Source organism: Mugil cephalus, chromosome 18, assembly GCF_022458985.1.
Source record: "Mugil cephalus isolate CIBA_MC_2020 chromosome 18, CIBA_Mcephalus_1.1, whole genome shotgun sequence".
NCBI lineage: Eukaryota > Metazoa > Chordata > Actinopteri > Mugiliformes > Mugilidae > Mugil > Mugil cephalus.
The window spans coordinates 3,860,772-3,879,819 of NC_061787.1; the positions used below are offsets into that span (position 1 = coordinate 3,860,772).

Below are 19,048 nucleotides of genomic sequence, written 5' to 3' on the forward strand. Positions count from 1 at the left end.
GCGGGACAAACTAAAACATTAAAATACACGTCAAAGAGTGTTGCAGTCATTTAAGGTAGTTAATATAATGCTGATGTACGTTCAATTGCCTTTTTTTGACAAGTTCTAGTTCGTTATGTGACATAATAACGGCGACCACTAGTTGCCATGCCAACCGCTCCGTAAAGCGATCCGGTGTGGCCATGAGAGTCGTAAAAACAATTCGTAAATAAATAAGTTCGGTGTTTAACACAAGAATTCCTTGTAACTGGCGGAGGTAGGTCAGAGCGCGGTATTAAACCAATAAAAATGTGAGTGAATCTAGAAGAAGTGTGGCTCCAGTCTCGGACGGTGCTGATCAGACTCTGGCTCCAAACTCATAAAATGGCGCCGCCCGTATTCCCACGGAAATAGCGTCTGTTTTAGCGGCCAATGAGAGAAAGTGGAGACACGTCGTCAATATTTATCCAGTTACAGAGAAATGTTGGATTAAACACTGAACTTATTATTATTATTTTTTATATAGTTTAAACAACTCTAACGGTCCCCAAGACCGTTGGAGCGGACAACGGAGCAGTTGTCATGGCAACTGGCAGTCGCTATTGTCACGTCACATCCTGTTTCTATGGCGTGAATAACGAACTAAAAGTGAAACTTATACAGACAAAAAGTCACTTCAACATTCATTAACATTATATTAACTACCTTAAACGACAGAACAAATCCTTACATGAAAAAAAAAATATTTCAAGTGTATTTTAGTGTTTTAGTTCGGCCCAAGTCCCGCCCACTAACACGGAGGAGGTGGAGCCTCCAAGGGGAGCACTACTAGCTTTGGCTTCACAAATCATATTCCCATAACCATAACACCCAGAAATACTCAATTAGAGAATTAAAAAAAATACAAACATCCTTTTTGAAAACATTTTTTTTTATGTTTTGTTTTTCTAAACAGAGATCAGTAAAAATCACTAACAAATCTGAAATGCGATGCAGCGACGACACGTCAGGTCCATGTCGGATTCATTTAATCCCACCGCTAGGCAAATGAAAACGTGGGGCTTTGTGCAAGCGTCGCCAAACCTAATAGTAGCAGTGAAGGCACCAACCTCTGATAAAACAATCATATGTCAAGTTCAGTCGGGTTTTTAAACGATAAAACTCTTCTCTTTATAATTCACAAAAAAATATTTCACCCTCACGCGCTTCCTTCACATAATTAAGTTCATCCTTCAACATGTGACAGAATAAATAAGGTGATTTCGTTCCGAGGGTAGAAAAATAGAAATACTGACAGAAAAATCACGAATCCGATCGTATCGTTATGATGATGGGCTCTGAAATCTACAGACAAAGGTTTCATTTACAGATTGCACCGTTACAAATATTGAAATGTTTTTTTTTTCTTTTTTTTCGTGCGCTGAAAAGGAACAAAATGAATGAAATATACTCTCAGTCTAATGTTGGTGTACATTCACAAGAGCCTTTGTATAAGCTGAAACAACCAGTCCTAACTACAACCGAACGGAAACGCATGTTAATGTAGATCAGGTACCTCTCAGAGCACTCGTTTATTAAAGAAAATAGAACCACATTCTTAATTTAAACCAAACCTGCTGCGATTTAAAGTCTCGTTTGAGTAGTTGAGACAGAAGACTGAATGTCCCTGACGTCCAACAGCAGCCTCTAAGTGCAGAGAAGAGAGTTTATTAAAGGAAGCGATGGAGTAAAGGGAAGATTTATCTCACGTTATCTGTTGTGCAGATCAGACCCTGATTGGCATGTGGCCTTCAGTTACACTCTTCACTTAAAGCGTCCGTTTCCAAAGGTTTTTTGCCACGTTGTGGAGTGCAAACGTACTCGTCTTCTGGAGGCTACATGAGTCCACAGCACGGCTCCTTATTGCTGGACTGTTCCTCCTCGGGGGCTCGAAGCTTCAGCAGGGGAGGGTCTCCGCTGGCCGGGGTGAAGTAGACCTCCGTGGGGGTTATCGTGAGCTCCGGCTGAGCCTCGGCCTCCGTCGTGACCTCGGCCGCCGCGGCGGGAGGCTCCTCCTCCAGGGCAGGAGGCCGCGGCGGCTGAGGCGCCGGGTATTTGTTGAGCTTCGCCGCCGCCCGCTGCCGTTTCAGGTCGGCCAGCGTGTGGTGCGACTTCTCCCGGGACATCCCGTCCGCCCCCTCGTCCTCGGCGCCGCCCAGCTGGTAGGAGGCGCTGCGCTCCATGAGGCCCCCGCCGCTCCACACCTCCCCAGGGACGGAGGAGGACAGGGACACCGACGTCTCCCCGTTCCCCAGGCTGGACATGATCTTCCTGTCCGCTGCCTCCAGCTCCTCCAAACGGGACGTCGCCGTGCCGCTGGCCATCTGAAACCACAACGTCACAGCTTAGAAAACGAGACGTACAAAAACTTAGAGAAGACTTCTACAGAAATCTACAGTCTGAGAAACATAATAAAACTACTGTTAAGTTTTTTGTTGTTGTTGTTATTACAGCCAAACAAAAAAAAATCCAGAATCTATTCATCACTGCAGGAATAAGGAAGTTTCTCTACAATGTAGATGTTAAAACCAGACAGGAGAAAGATGCAAATGTAAAGTTAACTGAAGAGGAAATGTTAAATACATGTAAAACTCAGTTCACTACGTCTGGTTCACATCTACTACTACTGTTCTTTATTACCACCACATTTAATCAGGACAAAGATCAACTTTACTTTCACTTCAATCAAGAGGAAAGATATTTAGTAAAAAAAGATAGAACTACAAAAATGACTGAATAAACAACAATCATCAAATGATAAAAAAAAAACAACGATGTAATATTAAAACCTAGAATAATGTTTTAGCTTTGGCTTTGGATTTTATTCATTTATTTTTCTAGAGTTAATTGACTTTTAAGGATGTGAAAAAACAACAACAAAAAAAAAATAATAGGAAATAATTACTCAAAAATAAAGATATTACTGAGAAAAACAGAAATAATTAGCACGAAAAAAAAAACAAAGAAAAAAATACTTAGAAAAATTCAACGTTTTTTTCTAAGTGAATAATAAATAATTATTATATTTTTTTTTTAAAAATTAACACTTGAGCTGAAGAAAACTTTTGATCCTCACACCATCCTCATCTGTGTTAAAATCTGATCCATAACTGAACTTAAATATCATTTTTTAAGTTTACATTTCAAGTTTACAATTTATATTTTATTTTTTCAGTGATACATATATTCTTTACCTTTTATATTGTGTAATTATTACTGTTTTTACTGTAGTTCTTATCTTATCTTATCCCACTAGTTTTTTTATTTTTTATTTTGTGTTATTTATGTTCATTGTGTCCATTCGTGTTTGATTATTTTGTTTGCTTTTTACATATTTGTAACAAAATGATCTCCTCTCACTCCTTTCCGTGTATGTCTAACATGTAACATTCAGTTTTATTGCGTGTCCTTTGCGTTCGTCACCATGGCTTGCTGTTGCAGCTCGTTGTCCGTCTGTCTGTCCTCGTCCTCGTCCTGAGGCTCGGGTTGTCTTCCCCGCTCCTGCCACACCATGGCCTCTTTGTGATGCTCCCGCCGGTACAGACTGGAGCGCTCGTTCACGCTGACGCGACGCACAACCTTCCTGCGCGGGCAAATCACAAAGGCAGAGAGTTAAGTCGCTCCAACGTCTGCGTCGCCCACCTCCGCCTCCGTGAGCTGCCCTCTCACCCTCTGCTCCCGGTGCTGGACGCCCGTCTCTGCAGGGTCCCCTTCTGCCTGTCCTGGCTCTTCATGATGGCGTCGTGTTTGTGCTTCAGGTCCATCAGTTTGGCTCTGACCTCCTCGTCCATGCAAACATCTGGAGAAGCGTGAAAGGAAATGTCAGACCGGTGCACGACGGACGACCAAAATAACTGCTGCACTCACCCAGAGGGGTCTCCTCCAGACTGGACTTTGAGTCCAGACTGGCTCCGTGGGCCACCAGCAGTTCCACCATTTGAAGCTAAAGGACAAAGACTGAGTCAGCTGAGAAAAAATGGGGTTTTCATGTCATGTTCTACTACCACTTATCCTCACTAGGGTCACACTCACATTCACATCATCAATCAGCCTAACGAGCATGTTTAACGAAGTGGGAGGAAATGCTGTGTCCACGCAGACACACTCGAACCTGGACCTTCTCACTGGGAGTGATCAACGCTAACCACAGAGCCGGTGTGTATTTGTTTTTTTTGTTTTTTTTGGGTGGTGTGCAGTACTCACCTGTCCCCAGCAGGAGGCAGCATGTAGCGGCGTCCAGCCGTCAGAGTCCTTCACCTCCACCTGAGCCTTGTTCTCGAGCAGCAGCTCAGCCACCGACATGTAGCCGTTAGCAGACGCGATGTGGAGCTGAGAGTAACCGAACACACAACAAACACTTATGGCAGACAAGTCTTTATGATTATGTTAGAGACATTTTTTTGTTTTGGTTTCATGTGACACCCCGTGGGCCACGCTGGGTGGAGATCTGTACTCTGGGACAAATAGGAGAGATGCTAATTACTCCAGCAGGTTTGGTGTTTGCAGTATTTTAGCCTTTGTTTTAGAGCCGGGCGGTGTGATTAAAAATGTATATCATGGTATTATTTATTATTTCAGGTGTTCACAACATTTTCTACTGGCTGAGAGAGGAATTATGCAGTATATTGTCTAAGGATGAACTATTTTACTGTGATGATGAGTAAATGTTGTAGAATAATCCCACACTAGTAGTTAAACAGGTTTGCATGAACCCCTGGTAGCACTGACTACTGATGTGGAAATCTGAGAACATTTACAGCTCAGAGATAATAAATAAATAAATGATTTACAAAAACAGAAAAAAATGACCCATAAAAATAAACAAATAAATAAATAAAAATTACTCTGAAAAACAAATAAATAAAATAAATCTATGAGACAGAAATAACTAGCACGAAAAACAAAACAAAAAAATAAATTACTTAGAAAAATCTGATTTTTATTACTTTTTAAAGTGAATGTGACACTCTTCTGTAAAATAAATTTATTTTTAATTTAAAAAAGAAACACTTGATAATAAATATCATCAAGATGAATATTTTTACACATTTATTCATATTTAAACTGCTATGTCTGGGATGTCTGCAGCAGCGCGACTGGCTTTTTTTTTTCTCATTCATAAAAATCTAATTGGGGACATTTCCGGGGACAGCTTTGGCCGTGGGACAGGTCATTCACCCTCTCGTACCTCGGCTAAGGTCGCAGAGCCTTTGGGTTATTTAATTTGAAGATTGGGAATAAATGTTTGGTGCAATGAGTCTGTGAAGTTGTGTGTCCATCGCTCCTTCTCACCAGAGTTCCTCCGTTATTGTCCTGCGCGTTCACTTCTGCTCCGCTCTGAATCAGAGCCCTGGTGTCCGCCAACATGGCCGCCTCCTTAGCCCCTCTGCACTCATCTATACGGTCCTGAGTGATCCCTGCAGGAGCCACGGACCCGGGTTAGCGCACAGACGATAACATCAAACCAAAACACAGACACATCTGCAGGAATCTGAAATCAAATCAACGACTATTTATGAATCACGTCTGACCCTGTTCGGCCATGACCGTCTCCAGCAGCTCGAGGGTGGCCTCGTCCTCACAGAGGTCGTAGGGCATGTTTCCATCGGCGTTGACGGCTAGTAGGTTAGCCCCGCTGAAAGCATGCAGCCACACACACGTGCATTATTCATCTGTGCATCCATATGTAAAGCGAACTGGGCTAGAGACACACACCGTATTTGCACTGCTTTTGCAAACTGTGAAAATCTTACGCCTGAATCAGGAGCTGCACCAGCCCCGTGTGTCCACAGGTGGCGGCAGCGTGCAGCGGCGTCCACAGCTCGCTGTCGCAGGCGTTGACGCACGCGCCGGCGTCCACCAGGCACTGCACCACCTCCACGAAATCATCAATGCAGCACTGAGAAAAGAAAAGGGGCGGGCGTGGATGTGCACGCAAACGCAAAACCCGATACGGCAACTGAACCGGTGAGAAATGGATAAACTGCGACGCTGCCTCGTGGAGGAAACTTTGCATACACGGTTCAACCCTCTGCTGTGTAAACACTAAGGTTTCCAAGGTGGAAGAGCAGAGTCAAAGGCCTTAATAAAGAGGCCTCTGTGCTAAGAAACACGTCCCTGGTCGAGGCTGTAAAAATGCGCCTGTAAGGAGAAATCACACAAATAACGAGGGAGGAAAATTTAAATTCTACAGACTAAATAACTCGAGTGTCTCGACGTCTCGCCCTTCCCTCTAAATCTGGATGTAAATGTCCAGGAAGCCAATCTAAACCAAACACATTTAACAACCTCTGGGAAAGTGTGTCTTTGTGTAAACTAACGGAGGATAAGAAAAGGTTGAGACACAATAAATGCAAACACGCACTTAAACACACACAGAAGGTGACCCAGCAACCTTGGAGGACGGCGCCGCTGTAGCCGGCTGTGGATACGGCCGTGGTAGAAATGTGGAATGTGTCTGAGGGTAACACATCTTAATGGACTGCTAGTTTTTTTTGTTTTTTATATTTCTGGGATTGAGGGGCGTTGTCCTTGTTTTGGGGGGAGCGTCTGTACCTGGTGCAGAGCCGTCAGTCCGTCCTCGTTCACCAGATCGGGGCTGACGCCGCCGTTCAGCAGCTCCCTCACTGTTTAAATCACACACACACACACACACACACGCCACACAACGAATGAGCACCTGGGCAGAGTCCTCTCCATAAAAAAATAAAAAACACATCTGCCCTAAATAGAGATAACAACTGACACCGATGTGGGTTGTGTGACGCAACAATGGACACGAAGAATGAAAAGCTTTGCCTCTATAATTAGCTTTGACCCCACAGAGAATTACAATTAATCTGTGACGTATCCACAATGAATTATGCACGGTTCACTTCCTTTGAATTGTTAGTGTCTCTGCTGCCTATGGCAAAAAAAACAAAAAAAAACACAACAGAGAGATTCTGATGGTCTGGTGTTTTGTTTGTGTGTGTGTGTTTGTGTTGTGGGGATTTTAATTGCTCTATTACAGGTTTGAAGGAGCCGGATTAGCATATGTTTATATGTTTGCACTTTAACACTCTTCAGCCTCTTATCATTGATGAACATGTTGGAGCTCATGTATGTTGGTCTCTTTTAAAAGCCGACACTTTTAATCTTATTTGCTGCTGCATCTAACACACAAACCAGGTATAATGTTATGTTTTTATTGTTTTAAGTAGACAACCAACATCAGAGCAGAGCTGTAGTCTGGCTGAGATGATCCAGGTAGCACATTGCTACATTATGTATATTATTGCATAGTTTTTTGAGCAATACTCTTATTTCACTATATTTATATTTTGTTATGTTTTCACTGGGTTCTGTTATATTCTATTTTGTGCAAGAAGTTTGATTCATTTTGTGTAAATGTCGCATGCATTTTAATTGTGTTGCATTTTATACTATTTATTGTTATTGCTGTTTGTATTGTTTGTAATCTAAGCGTAAATAAAGTGAAGTTGGACTGAAATTGAATTTGTTTTTAACCTTTTATCATTCCAGTGGTTTTGCAAAAAATCTATGTAGGACATAACCAAAGTAAACTGAACGCTGCTCATGAACATTTTGGAGCTCATTCATGGTCTTGGTCTCTTTTCAAAGCCAAGACTCTGACGTTTCTATCACAAGAGTCAGACTCACTCTACGTGGTTTTGTTCTGGAGGAATCAAAGTTGGCACACAGTTAAAAAATAAGAAGAAGTTGATTTTTATATTGTTCTGAAAAATTGCATCATGCAGCATTTACTCAACTCGTGTCCAGAGCTCTGATTGGTTCAAGAAGTTCATCTTTGTTTATTATTATTATTGTCAAAGCTTTTCATTCATATGAACGTGTACGTTTGTACCTACCCTCCACAACGTCGTTACGTGCGGTTGCATCGAGCAGAGTGACGGCGCTGGGGAACGTCACCTTGGTCGTTCGTGGCTTCTTCTTATCCGCTTTGGCTCTCGAGCCTCTGGCCGCATCCTTCTCCATCTGCGCCCAGGTCTTGAGCTGCTGAGCGCGGCGCTTCTGGGCGTGCTTCAGGCGCTCGGTGGCGCTCAGGCGCCCGATCGTGGCCATCTCGGCCAGCAGCTCGCTGTGATCTGCAGCCATGGAGCTAAGCAGCTGTGTATTCCAGAAAGTCTTGGAGGATGTTAAATCCTTTTGAAAGAGGCAGGTTTCCCTCACAGACACCTACATCGGGGCCTGGAGGAAGACTCCGAAAAGACGTGAAGTAAAAAAAAGCAAAAACGTCCAAGGTACGATGAGACAAAACAACTCAAGCTGTACAATCAGGTGCCGGATATCTCCATGACTTCAAAAATAAGACTCGTCCCATCCTTCAAGTAAAAACTCTTATGGTGCCGAAGTGAAACGGCAGCAGACAAGTGTCCAAAACAAACCGGCCGTCAGTCCTCCCGTCCATTTCAACCGCAGCCTGGCCAGAGGTCCACAGAGAAGAGTCAGACTCTCATCCTCAGATGTTGCGGTCGATTGTGTCCACGACTTACATCCAACAGGGGGGTGAAAGTTTGAGAATCCATAAGTGGCCGCGAACGATAAATCCTCAAGGTAGAAGAACGTCCTACGAGAACCGAGGGCCGGACGCCTCCTGCAGAAGGTGCTCAAACATCTCCGGACGGTAATGGACGCATTCCACGACTTGTTCGTGCACTTTATGGAAGCAGGTTTGGGTGACACCGTCTTCACTCTGTGGGCAGGGAGGGAAAAGTGCTGTGTTACAGTATAACGTACGCGTGTGCTCTCCTAATCCTGTTATCTTTAACCCCTGAGCTGCTCCACTCCCTCCTCTCCCACTCCTCTCCCAGAGGAAACATGAGACGGTGGGACGCTCTCTGCATTAATGATTGACACACCCTGGAGACCAATACGCAGTTTGGAGACACCGCGGGCGCCGACGGCGACGACCGATGCCGCGGGAAAAGAGATTAAATAGCTTCGTATGCGACGACGTCCTGCGGTGCAAGTTCTAACCCTGGCAGCCCCGGTCGGCCAGATCGCTCTCGTTACCTTTCATTAACTTCCACGCCGGGTAACACTGCTCACACGCGCTCTTTCCAGGCTGCTCATATATTATTTAGGCCGAGGCCTGCGAGCGCTGAGAGGAAGGTCAACTAGAGGCACTCGGCGAGATGCGGAGAGAGCGGCTGAGAAGACGGCAGCTCCAGGCCACAGCAGCAGCGAGGAGACGGTCCCTGAAGGACCGGCTACTCCATTAATCAGCCCGTTACATGTCAAACGGCTGAACAGAAGATCATTAAGAGCAGCGCTAACAGAGTCCGTGGGTCAGCTGCAGCTATTTAAGCCAACTCTGAACATTTAATTAAATGTAGAAGTTTTACCAACAGGTCCAGCTTCACCACAACGTAAAAAACGAGTAGAAGAAGAGAACTTTTGTGCAGAACATTTCATACACGGTGGGAAAATGGGAAAATAAAGCTGCAGGATTAATGTGCGACACATTCAATGACACAACCTAGAGATGGGTGATATGTAAATGTAAAAATATGTATCCAGATAAAGTTTGTTCTTCTGGCGATAACGATAAAAAATCATGATAAAAAATACTGTAATTCCATGTTTTCGACTCAATCTGTCGCTACTTTCTGTCTTCAGAGCTCTAAGAAGATACTGACCAGTTACAGACAAATAAGCTGCTTAACTACTGTTTTTTTTTATTATTATTTATTTACTGGAGGATGTAGCTGCTTTCTCCTCTCATCGTGCTCCGGCTTGTGGTTGTACATCAGTAAACTTTCTATCTTTAGCCATTACCCTTTTTTTGCACGTCCACCTTATGATATTGGAACCAGCTTCATATTATTGATGAGAAGCCTCGTTTATAGCTGCTTGTTATTCTGCTCTGCACATCAGCCACAGGTGAACTATGGCACCTGCCTACGTCACCAACTTGCATTTATTGCAAGAAGACGAATTCTGATCGTGGATATAGTTTAAGGTGGTAAATCGGTGTAAAAAAATAAAAAATCTATCGTATTTCAAACCACAGCTTCAAAAAGATACAAAACATCAGAGTCATTTATTGATTGATTTTAAACTCACGTATATTGAGGTAGTGGCCTCGTTTACTACATAGCTTATATTAAAAAGTTTGTTGTGTTACCACAACACAGTAGTTTAGTTACTTTCCACTGTTTTTCTACATAACCTCCAATGAGAGTATCGATATTTCAGTATCGATCACTAGTTAGCGCACATTGCTAACGCTAACATGTCTAGAAACATGGCTGTGTGGCAAACTGAAGACTTGTCAGTTAATGTGTTGTGTGCTGTGCATGTAAACAAACACACTGAGTGAAGAAAGAGAAGCAGGAAGTAGAAACAAAAATCAACCCGACTGGCAAAAAAAAAAAAAAAGACACAGCGCCAACTAGTGTTTAGGTGGTGTTGTTACAGGGCGAGACAAGTATAAATGTCCCGGGCAGGACTATAAAAGAGCCTTTAGCCCTGAGATAGTCTGCCAACCTGTCCAGGGTGTAACCCGCCCCATGTACTCATTCTGCCTTTAATGAGCTGCCAACTCTGTAACACAACAAATGAAAACACTGCTTTGCAGCATGTACATAGAAAAGTAAATGTAGACTGAAGATCTATGTGTAAAAGCCTTAATGCATGAAGCATGAAGCATGAACCATAACATTTTTCTTTTCAGTTCTTGTCTGGCCAACGGGGAGAGGTAATAGGTCTAATCTCGCGGATAGACAGACTTTAGTCATTTGTTCCTGCTGTGCACACGTACTATTTTTAGGATGCCTACTTCTCACTCTTTGTAACAGGCCACAATGTAAGGATTTCCTTATATTCACGGGATCCCAGAAATCTCTGTGTCACTGCACATTTAAACAACACAGAAATAGACATGGAGACATATAACAGGACTGACACAATAATCACGAGGCTTTATGGCCCGAAACATGTAAGAACATATGAGCACATGTTTGTGGCATTTTAAGGGGCTTTAAAGGGGAAAGAACTGGAGAAATGGTTAAAATCCCTGCAGGAACTTAAGTCCTGTATGACTCGGATAATTCCACAGGGGATCTGAGAGGTCGGTGGAATAATCAGAGATCGCAACCTTAAACGTTTTGTGTGGATAAGAAATTAAAAACACAGAATTCATTTGCAGCTATAGATTTTGAATCAGTTATATTTAGTCATACGACGCCATCGTAGTAAATCACGTTTTATTTACTCAAGGCTCAGACCACCGAACCACGTCTGGCCTCGGCATTTACTTGTGTTGATTTTGTGTCAATATCACAAGCTCCAATAAAACTCCTTAAACAGTTTGATTGTGGGCCATTAACATTTGAACAGTCATAAACAAGCAGCCAGGATTAATCTCAGGACGGCAGCGTCGCTTGAAGGTTTGGATTTGTAATATTACCTGGTGATGTTGTGAGAGTGAAGCGGTTTCTGAAGGTAACTGGAAATATATGACACGTCTCTAAGTCTAAATATCCTCACACCAAAGTCACAACAATGCTGAAAGCCGCTCACACGCTAAATTGTGGCCGATATGCTGAGCAGACAATGAATCTCTGCCTCTTTTGTCTTTGTCCATTTTCTTTTTTTCTCCAATCACTGGTCAGGTGATGGCGACAATAAAACCGGTTCGCTGTGTTTAAGCCCTCGCACAGACAATGCAGCCCAGTCACAGGATCTGTGCAGGCATAATAACATCACAGGCTGGTTTTTACATGGTGTGCTTTGACGTTACTGCAGCATCACACTGTGCTGCACGGACACACAACCTATTTAATCTGAGACTCGTTATTACCTCAAAAAAATGAAAGACTCTCTGGGTCCATGTGTCCTTCACTTGTCTCTAAAACCATTCATTTCACCGCTACGTGTTTAGAAATTATATTAAATCAAAGAATATTACTGGTCTGAACAAAGAAAAGTATGTGTTGGATAATAATGTATTCTGACATATTTAATAATCAGGCAACGTTAGAGACATTTCTGTCCATTTGGGCAAAAATTTCCTCTTCATGTTATGACACATACGCCTCATAAAAAAATGTCGCTATAATGGAAGTCAATGGGATATTTTATGCAAATGGGCTGATTTTAGTGTTCAACACACAAAATGACAAATCAGACCATTTTCTGATAAATTAAACCCTATTAATGCAGAATGAATGATTTTACTGTGCCATGGCTGAGAGATTTAAAAATGCAGTTATAATGGATGTAAATGGGACATTTTTGTCCAATAAATTTTAAATCTGATGCCAAACAAAAACTAATGATGCAATCAAGTCAATATTTTAGATAATCTTGGTCACACCCAGTATTTTAATACTGATCTGAAAAAAAAAAAATAATAATAATAAATAAATAAAAAGTCATGAGTTACACACATTATTAGGTTGTTAGTTTGTAGTTCAGAAGATCAGGACAATTGATTTCAAACATCAATTTGCAAAGGTTACTTTGCAAGTTATTTCACTTTATGCAGGACCTTTGTTGTCATTGGGCATTCACACATTCACAAAACATTTTAATTCCCATGTCATAGTTTCTTAAAGATGCAGCAGGGTGCAGCTCACTGACGTTTGAGAAAATTGCAGGCTGCAGTCAGATTGTTCAGAATGTGCACGTTTCATCCGAGCAGGTCCTTCGTACCGGGACAAAAACAACGTCAAGCTTCAGTTAGTGAGAGGTAATGTCATTTAAATGTAAACAAATTGGGAGGCTGCATTTAAAGCAACTTGGATGAAGGGACAATATCAACAAAAAGCTTTCTCTGGAAATATAAGGTCATAAACACCAAAGCTAACGTCGGCACTGTGTCTTTTTTTGCCAGTTGAATTCATTTTTGTTTATACTTTCTGCTTCATTTTCACCATCAACTTAACAAATTAGTCTAAACCGCCTATAAGTCTTGGTGCAACCTTTGCTCTGAGAGAAAAACCTCATGTACAACTTTAAGTGTTTCCTAAAGGTACAGTTAAAATATAAAATACCTGCTGTGTCATCATTTGACGGGTCGTTAGACAGGTGGAAATAGTAATTAGGCGTATATATAACATGAGATGTGGAAGTAAATAAAGCCGCACTAACACCTTCAGGCCAAAGTACCACGCTGATAATCTCATCTCCCATAATGCATTTATAGGCACAAACACACACTGAAGGCACAGGTCAGTGTTTCCTGATTAGCCGCCAGACAACTCAGATCTCAACCCAAGCCAATCTACAGGAGGTATTAGGGAAATGGAGCCGAGGCAGAATCTCAGACACTGTGATGTTCACAGCTAATCCATGTACAGAAACATCACCTCCTGCTAAACGTCCAGCTACAGAATCAAACTAATGCACAACAGCTGCATTTCAATTTTTATTTGCAAAATAAAAGCGATATTTCTGAAATTCTCGATAAAGTACAGTTGTTCTTTGTACGTGTTTCAAGTCTCATCTCGCGACATCCTGCAACTCTCTTAAATTCTCGAGACGACACTTTGAGGAAGAAGTGGTCACATGACCCGCTGCATCATCTCCAGTGTTTCCATTGCACTTTTGTGATAAACTTTTATATCAATACGTCTGGAAAAAACACCTCATGAGAGCGTAAAAATGTTTTAATTTCAGATATTTGAGAGGTTTTTCCAAATGTAGGTGTTTCCATTGCCAGTTTTTTGTTGAAATATTTAGGTTTTGTGCGTTTTTAGGGGAAATGGAAATGCAGCAAATTGATACTTAATTGTACAAATGTGAAGAAAAAAAGAAACATGAAAGCAGCGACAAACATATTCAAAAGGCTTGAAGTCACAACATCTTAAAGTGTGTAACAAAGCGTAATTAAGTAATTTTATGAAGGAAATGATGCCTAATCTACTGTTTATAGAGGGTGAGCATCGACGTCGCTGTCACTGCTTTTCAAATATGTCGGTTCAGTCAATCACACAACAGCTCTTCACCATTTTTTAAATTAATTTTACAATTTAGATGCTGTTAAAGCCTGTGATTCAAGCTAATGCTGCTAATCTCCATGATCAACTGTCACTTTTTACCACTCGGTGGTCGTAACCATGGAGACCTCGCTAGCTGTGACGTCATGTTCATGTCCCCTATTCAAAGCAACTTAAACAAATACATTAAAATAAACAGCAACATGTGCAGAACCTGTTGGTGAAATATGCTCAAAGTCACCTCAGGTGCATCTTCTTCCTTTCTGGATCCCGACTCCGACTCTAAACCCTTAACTACAGTCTTTCTGTTCATTGAACGCCTCAGAGACTAGAGAGCTGCTGTATAGTTATAGGGCCACCGTTTCTGACATATCCAAACAAACAAACAGGCGAAATAAACACTCAGAGTCCTCGCGCCGTGGGATTCCTGTCCTACTCTGACAGACTGGAGCAGATAAACAGCCTCTCTTTGTATATTTACAGCCATTCAGGATGATTAAAGTGTATTTTTAACATCACACTTTGATTATAGCTGCTCAGAGTTGAAGGATTTTTTTTCCTCCAACTCACAAGAAATAGGAAGAGTTATTACAAAGAAACCACTAACTGACCTAATGCATTTATTCATTAACCCCTCCTGTAGGTAAAAGTGATTTTAGATGAATCCTACCTCAGTGATGCACGCGACCGCAGGCCGTTGAAGAGCTTATAAAGAATACGGTGACACGCGCGAGCATTTCCTTCCTGTGTTAGTTTTTCCTCTAATAAATAAAGCTCGGGCTCGGATGGAGGATGGGGAATTTGTTGGTGGCGAGACCGTGTAAGAGCCATGTGATTCTCTGAGTCAGGTTACGACCAGACAGACGGGGAAAAAAAAAAAGGCTGCTAATATCTTCATGTACCCGTATGTCGGTTTGTAGGGTTTTTTTTTTTAACTTAATGACCTAACAGGAAGGGCTGTCCACAACTGGTGAGGAACATAAAGTTTCATTCAACTGCTTGTATGAATAGAGTACTATGAACACACACACACACACACACACACATTCATCAGGCGGGTGGTACCTAAGCACAGCAGCTCGTGACTGAACTTACAAGAGTAAACGCAGCTCAGCCTTAAATCTGGACACACGACCCAGTTTATAGTCAAACACAAACAATGCGCTACTCGATGTGACGTGCGGGACGTTCCCGACCACCTCGCTGAAACAAGCAACGCTGAGTAAGTGTTGGTTGGATGACTCGGAAATGAATCTGCCAGGAGACCAAAACTGTCTGAAAAACACGATTCCTGCACAATTTAAAATAGAAGAAGAAATAGAAGAAGTAAAGATGGAAGAAAACTGAATATTCTCAAGTGGGGGGGTGTAGCTTGGAGGCATTTGATGCCTTAGTGTCAACCATTACCTCTAGATATGTGCAAAACCTAAATATCCCAACAGACGAGAGCAGTAAATTAGGCCACTCATCTCTGAGTAATGTAGAGCATGAAGTTTAGCCAGCGTTAAACCTTTTGTTAAAGAAAGAAAAAAGCATTGACATTCACTACTTTGACTTTTTAACATGAATAACGACTGTGACGACTGACATCAGCTAACGTTAGCATCGTAATTTAGCACCATAACCCTGATATCTACTATCAGGGTCCCGCCGATTTCCATCTTTCATCCACCCGTTTTACGGCCTGAAGCCATAAATTTCTTAGACTGTTCGAAGGACGATAAACAACAACGCGGCAACTTCTCCTTTGGTTTCACTTGTGAGGGGGCGCGGCCTCAGATGAACATGGAGATTAGCAGCATTAGGTTGAATCATAGGTCAGTGTAATAGTAACAGTGTCAGATAATATTAATTTATGCAGTATTTTTTTTGATGAAGTCACATCTTCAGTTACGTTCATACAAAATACGTTTTGAAAAACCTCTCAAATATCTAAAGCTAAAACACTTTAACGCTCTCGTGCGGTGGTTTTTCAGACATGTCGATGTAAAAGTTTATCAACGGAAACACTTTTTTCACCTTCCTCAAAGTGAAGTCTTGCGAGAGTTGTGGGACATCGTGAGATGAGACTTAACAACACGTACAAATCATCGAAATGTCATAAATATCGCTTTTATTTTGCAACAACACTGCTACAAGTGAAGCTGCAGCAGAGAGAAAGGGAGGAGGGACTGAAATAATAAGCCCCGTCATGTGTAAAGGTTTGAGCTGCTCCATGTAATCACCCGGAAATCTGAGTAATTCTGCCAAGTAGCCAAGAGTCGGGAGGGACCTTAAAGAAAAGAAAAGAAAAGCGTGGGTTCGGATATTCGGCCAGAAACGCAGAGGATATGGAGTGAGGGGGCAAAAGGATGTGGAGGAAAGAATGTGAAGGAGATAGAGGAGAATATGAGGAGGAGGAAGGATGGGGAGGAGTCAGACGCACTAGTCCACTTTAACTCCTCCGACTGCCCTTAAGCAGGAAGTAAGATCACGCAGGGTCAGAGTTGGGGTGGAGGGTTAGAACGAGGATAAACAACACAGCGGGACGAGACGTACGTAGATGACGTCTTCCTGCAGAATGTCTCACGTTTGAACGCGCGGACGTGACGCTAAAGAAAAGACTCGGTGGGAAAACATGGAGGGAGGCTCATGCACAAGAGGAAGAATGTGACAAAAGAGCCAAATCTGCATGAGTCATCTGATTCATTGGAGTTATCTCAACACCAAGACAAAATATATCAGCGTTACAAAGAAAGCGCTTCATAATAATTGTTTCAAGTAGACGAGGTTCAAACAAAGTGCAGCGAGGAAAGCAACCACTGCTGCACACACTGGTGATTACAAACCAGCTAAATGTAATCAGATCATTTTATTATTTTCCTCCTTGATCTTGTGTTGCACGCAAAGCTACGAGTGTGTGTGTGTGTGTGTGTGTGCGCCCCGTGACATTGTGTGTCTAGCTAATCCTGCGCTATATATGTTGTGAAACCTGCAAATATTTGACCATACATACCAGAGGTTAGGGAAGTACTTTGACCACACACGGAAACATGTGAGAGCAAGACACGCTTTGTATATTTAGGTTAATAAGTCAGAGAGGAAGAGTTCAAGTCAAGTAGTTAGCGTAGCACCGTATAATTACATATTAATTATTTCCTACTTTGGATGCAACTAGTGCCAACACAGAGTTTGGGGCCTTTTTAGATTGATGAATCAATTATCTTTGCAATTGGCTGACGCATTGTGTATAACATTACAGAAACACAGAGTCTTATTAAAATAAATTGATAAATTAAAAATAGTCCAAACAAAGGCATCCAATTTAGTGTAATAGACGATGAAGAAAATCTTTTTCTTGTTTGTTTGACAAGTGAAAATATTATTCAATGGTTGATTATTTGATTATATTATTTGATTAATCAAGTAATCACTGTTTCATTATATACAGACAGTGTTGGAAATTCTACCCGGCCACATTTGTGATGTATTTTTTTTACCTTCTCCAACCAATTTGTAGCATGAATCATCCAAGTATTATTGTAGTAATGAACACTGAACTGGACTATGAGCTGCAGCCTGTAACATACGCTCAGGTTCAAAATGAATGCATTATCCATTGTTATGGTATTTAGCATTAGACTCCTATGGAAACACAGTGGGATTCTGGAGGAGCTAAATAACAGCAACACTTTTACAGCTGAAATTAATCCAGGTTATGCACCATAAACTAAAACGATCACACAGTCCCTGACATCGAGGGACCTTGAACAGTGTCCATCACCCTCTACACGACACCATGTCTCTGTCCTGGACACGCTGAGGAGGACGCTTGTCCGTCAGAGACACAAGACTCTCCAATGCAATACAACCAGGGTTACAATACTGTAACCCTGGTTTCTAGCAGGGGTCTTATCCAGACTCTCTGGCTCCATTGGGAGTAATGCCGGTTCATATCTTCAAGGAGGGAGGGGGGGGTGGAGTGTCACCCTGTTTATCATCCCACCATAAAACAAATAAAAGGTAGGAACCAAAATTACCATATAAGGACGGGCTCAGATAACAACATAAATCGTAAACATGAAATAAAGCGCAGGAGCAGATAAAGAAATAATTGTGAAAGTCCTAAATCATCAATATTCATGTTAATATTAACTAATGTTCCATATTTATTTATAATAATTATACCGTATTATAATATTCTATGCGACGAAGCTACAAGACAATGAATTTAAATGAAGTATCGATCCTGTTACACTAGAAAGCGTTGATTTTCACTAACGTTAGTGTACCTAATGTTTTGGCACGTTTCCATCGCGACGACGTAACGTCAACGTTTTTTCAACGTATCCGAGTAATTTAAAAGTCCGGACATAAATATTAACTCGAACACTTTGGTAAAAGTGTTGAAGCTGGTTGATAATAAACAACTAAATATAAATTATTATAGTAATAAAATAAAATAATAATAATAATATTAATAATAATAAAGGTGGATGTGTTTATATACATAGAAGCCGGTCGCTAGTAAAGAGCCGTTAGCCGTTAGCTCGGCTCCGCGCACAGGTGTCTCCACACAGGTAAACTCCACCGGCTCGTGCAGGTAAACCGGAACAGCTCGTTTCACCAAACATCGCTTCAACCGTCGCACACGGCTTCAAACAAAAAAAAAGCCCCGTAGAGTTCACCTGACTCCCGCACGAACTGCCTTTAATTCTTTAAGCGACTTTTAATTGGCAGAGAAGCGTCACCTTAGCCTACAGGTTAGCCTTAGGCTACACGACGAGCATAATTATCTAAATGTCGCCTCACACTTAACTCTCTCGGGTTAAAAATAACCCGAGTCTAAACTAGTTTTGACGCGGTAAACACGACGTGTTACCTGGAGGAGAAGTGGAGGAGGAGGTGGTGGTGGTGGACGTCCTCCTGGCAGGTCTGGCTCTGAAACTGAAGCAGCTCCAGACCCGGGTCCAGAGAGTCCTCCGAGGAAATGCTTCACCATAACAACCGGACCTGATCCCTCTCCTCCCTCCGCGCGCACGCAGCGTCCACCAGAGGGCGACAGAGCGCATCACACAGGGATT

General features: G+C 42.1%; 1 protein-coding gene across 2 annotated transcripts; it reads right to left on the reverse strand.

Moving 5' to 3' along the window:
- Positions 1-1,526: 1,526 nt before the first annotated feature.
- Positions 1,527-18,987, reverse strand: ppp1r16a (protein phosphatase 1, regulatory subunit 16A). 2 transcript variants are annotated; one of them, XM_047568897.1, is made up of 11 exons: positions 18,847-18,987; positions 7,890-8,734; positions 6,574-6,644; positions 5,772-5,917; positions 5,550-5,653; positions 5,311-5,435; positions 4,222-4,347; positions 3,886-3,961; positions 3,688-3,817; positions 3,442-3,601; positions 1,527-2,342 (listed from the first exon to the last, which is right to left on the reverse strand). In XM_047568897.1, exons 2-11 carry the CDS (start codon positions 8,134-8,136, stop codon positions 1,854-1,856), a joined length of 1,674 nt encoding a protein of 557 aa, XP_047424853.1. In that variant the 5' UTR covers positions 8,137-8,734; positions 18,847-18,987; the 3' UTR covers positions 1,527-1,853. The 2 variants fall into 2 exon arrangements, with proteins under 2 accessions (XP_047424853.1, XP_047424854.1); XM_047568898.1 differs by lacking the exon at positions 18,847-18,987 and adding an exon at positions 14,656-14,779.
- Positions 18,988-19,048: the final 61 nt, after the last annotated feature.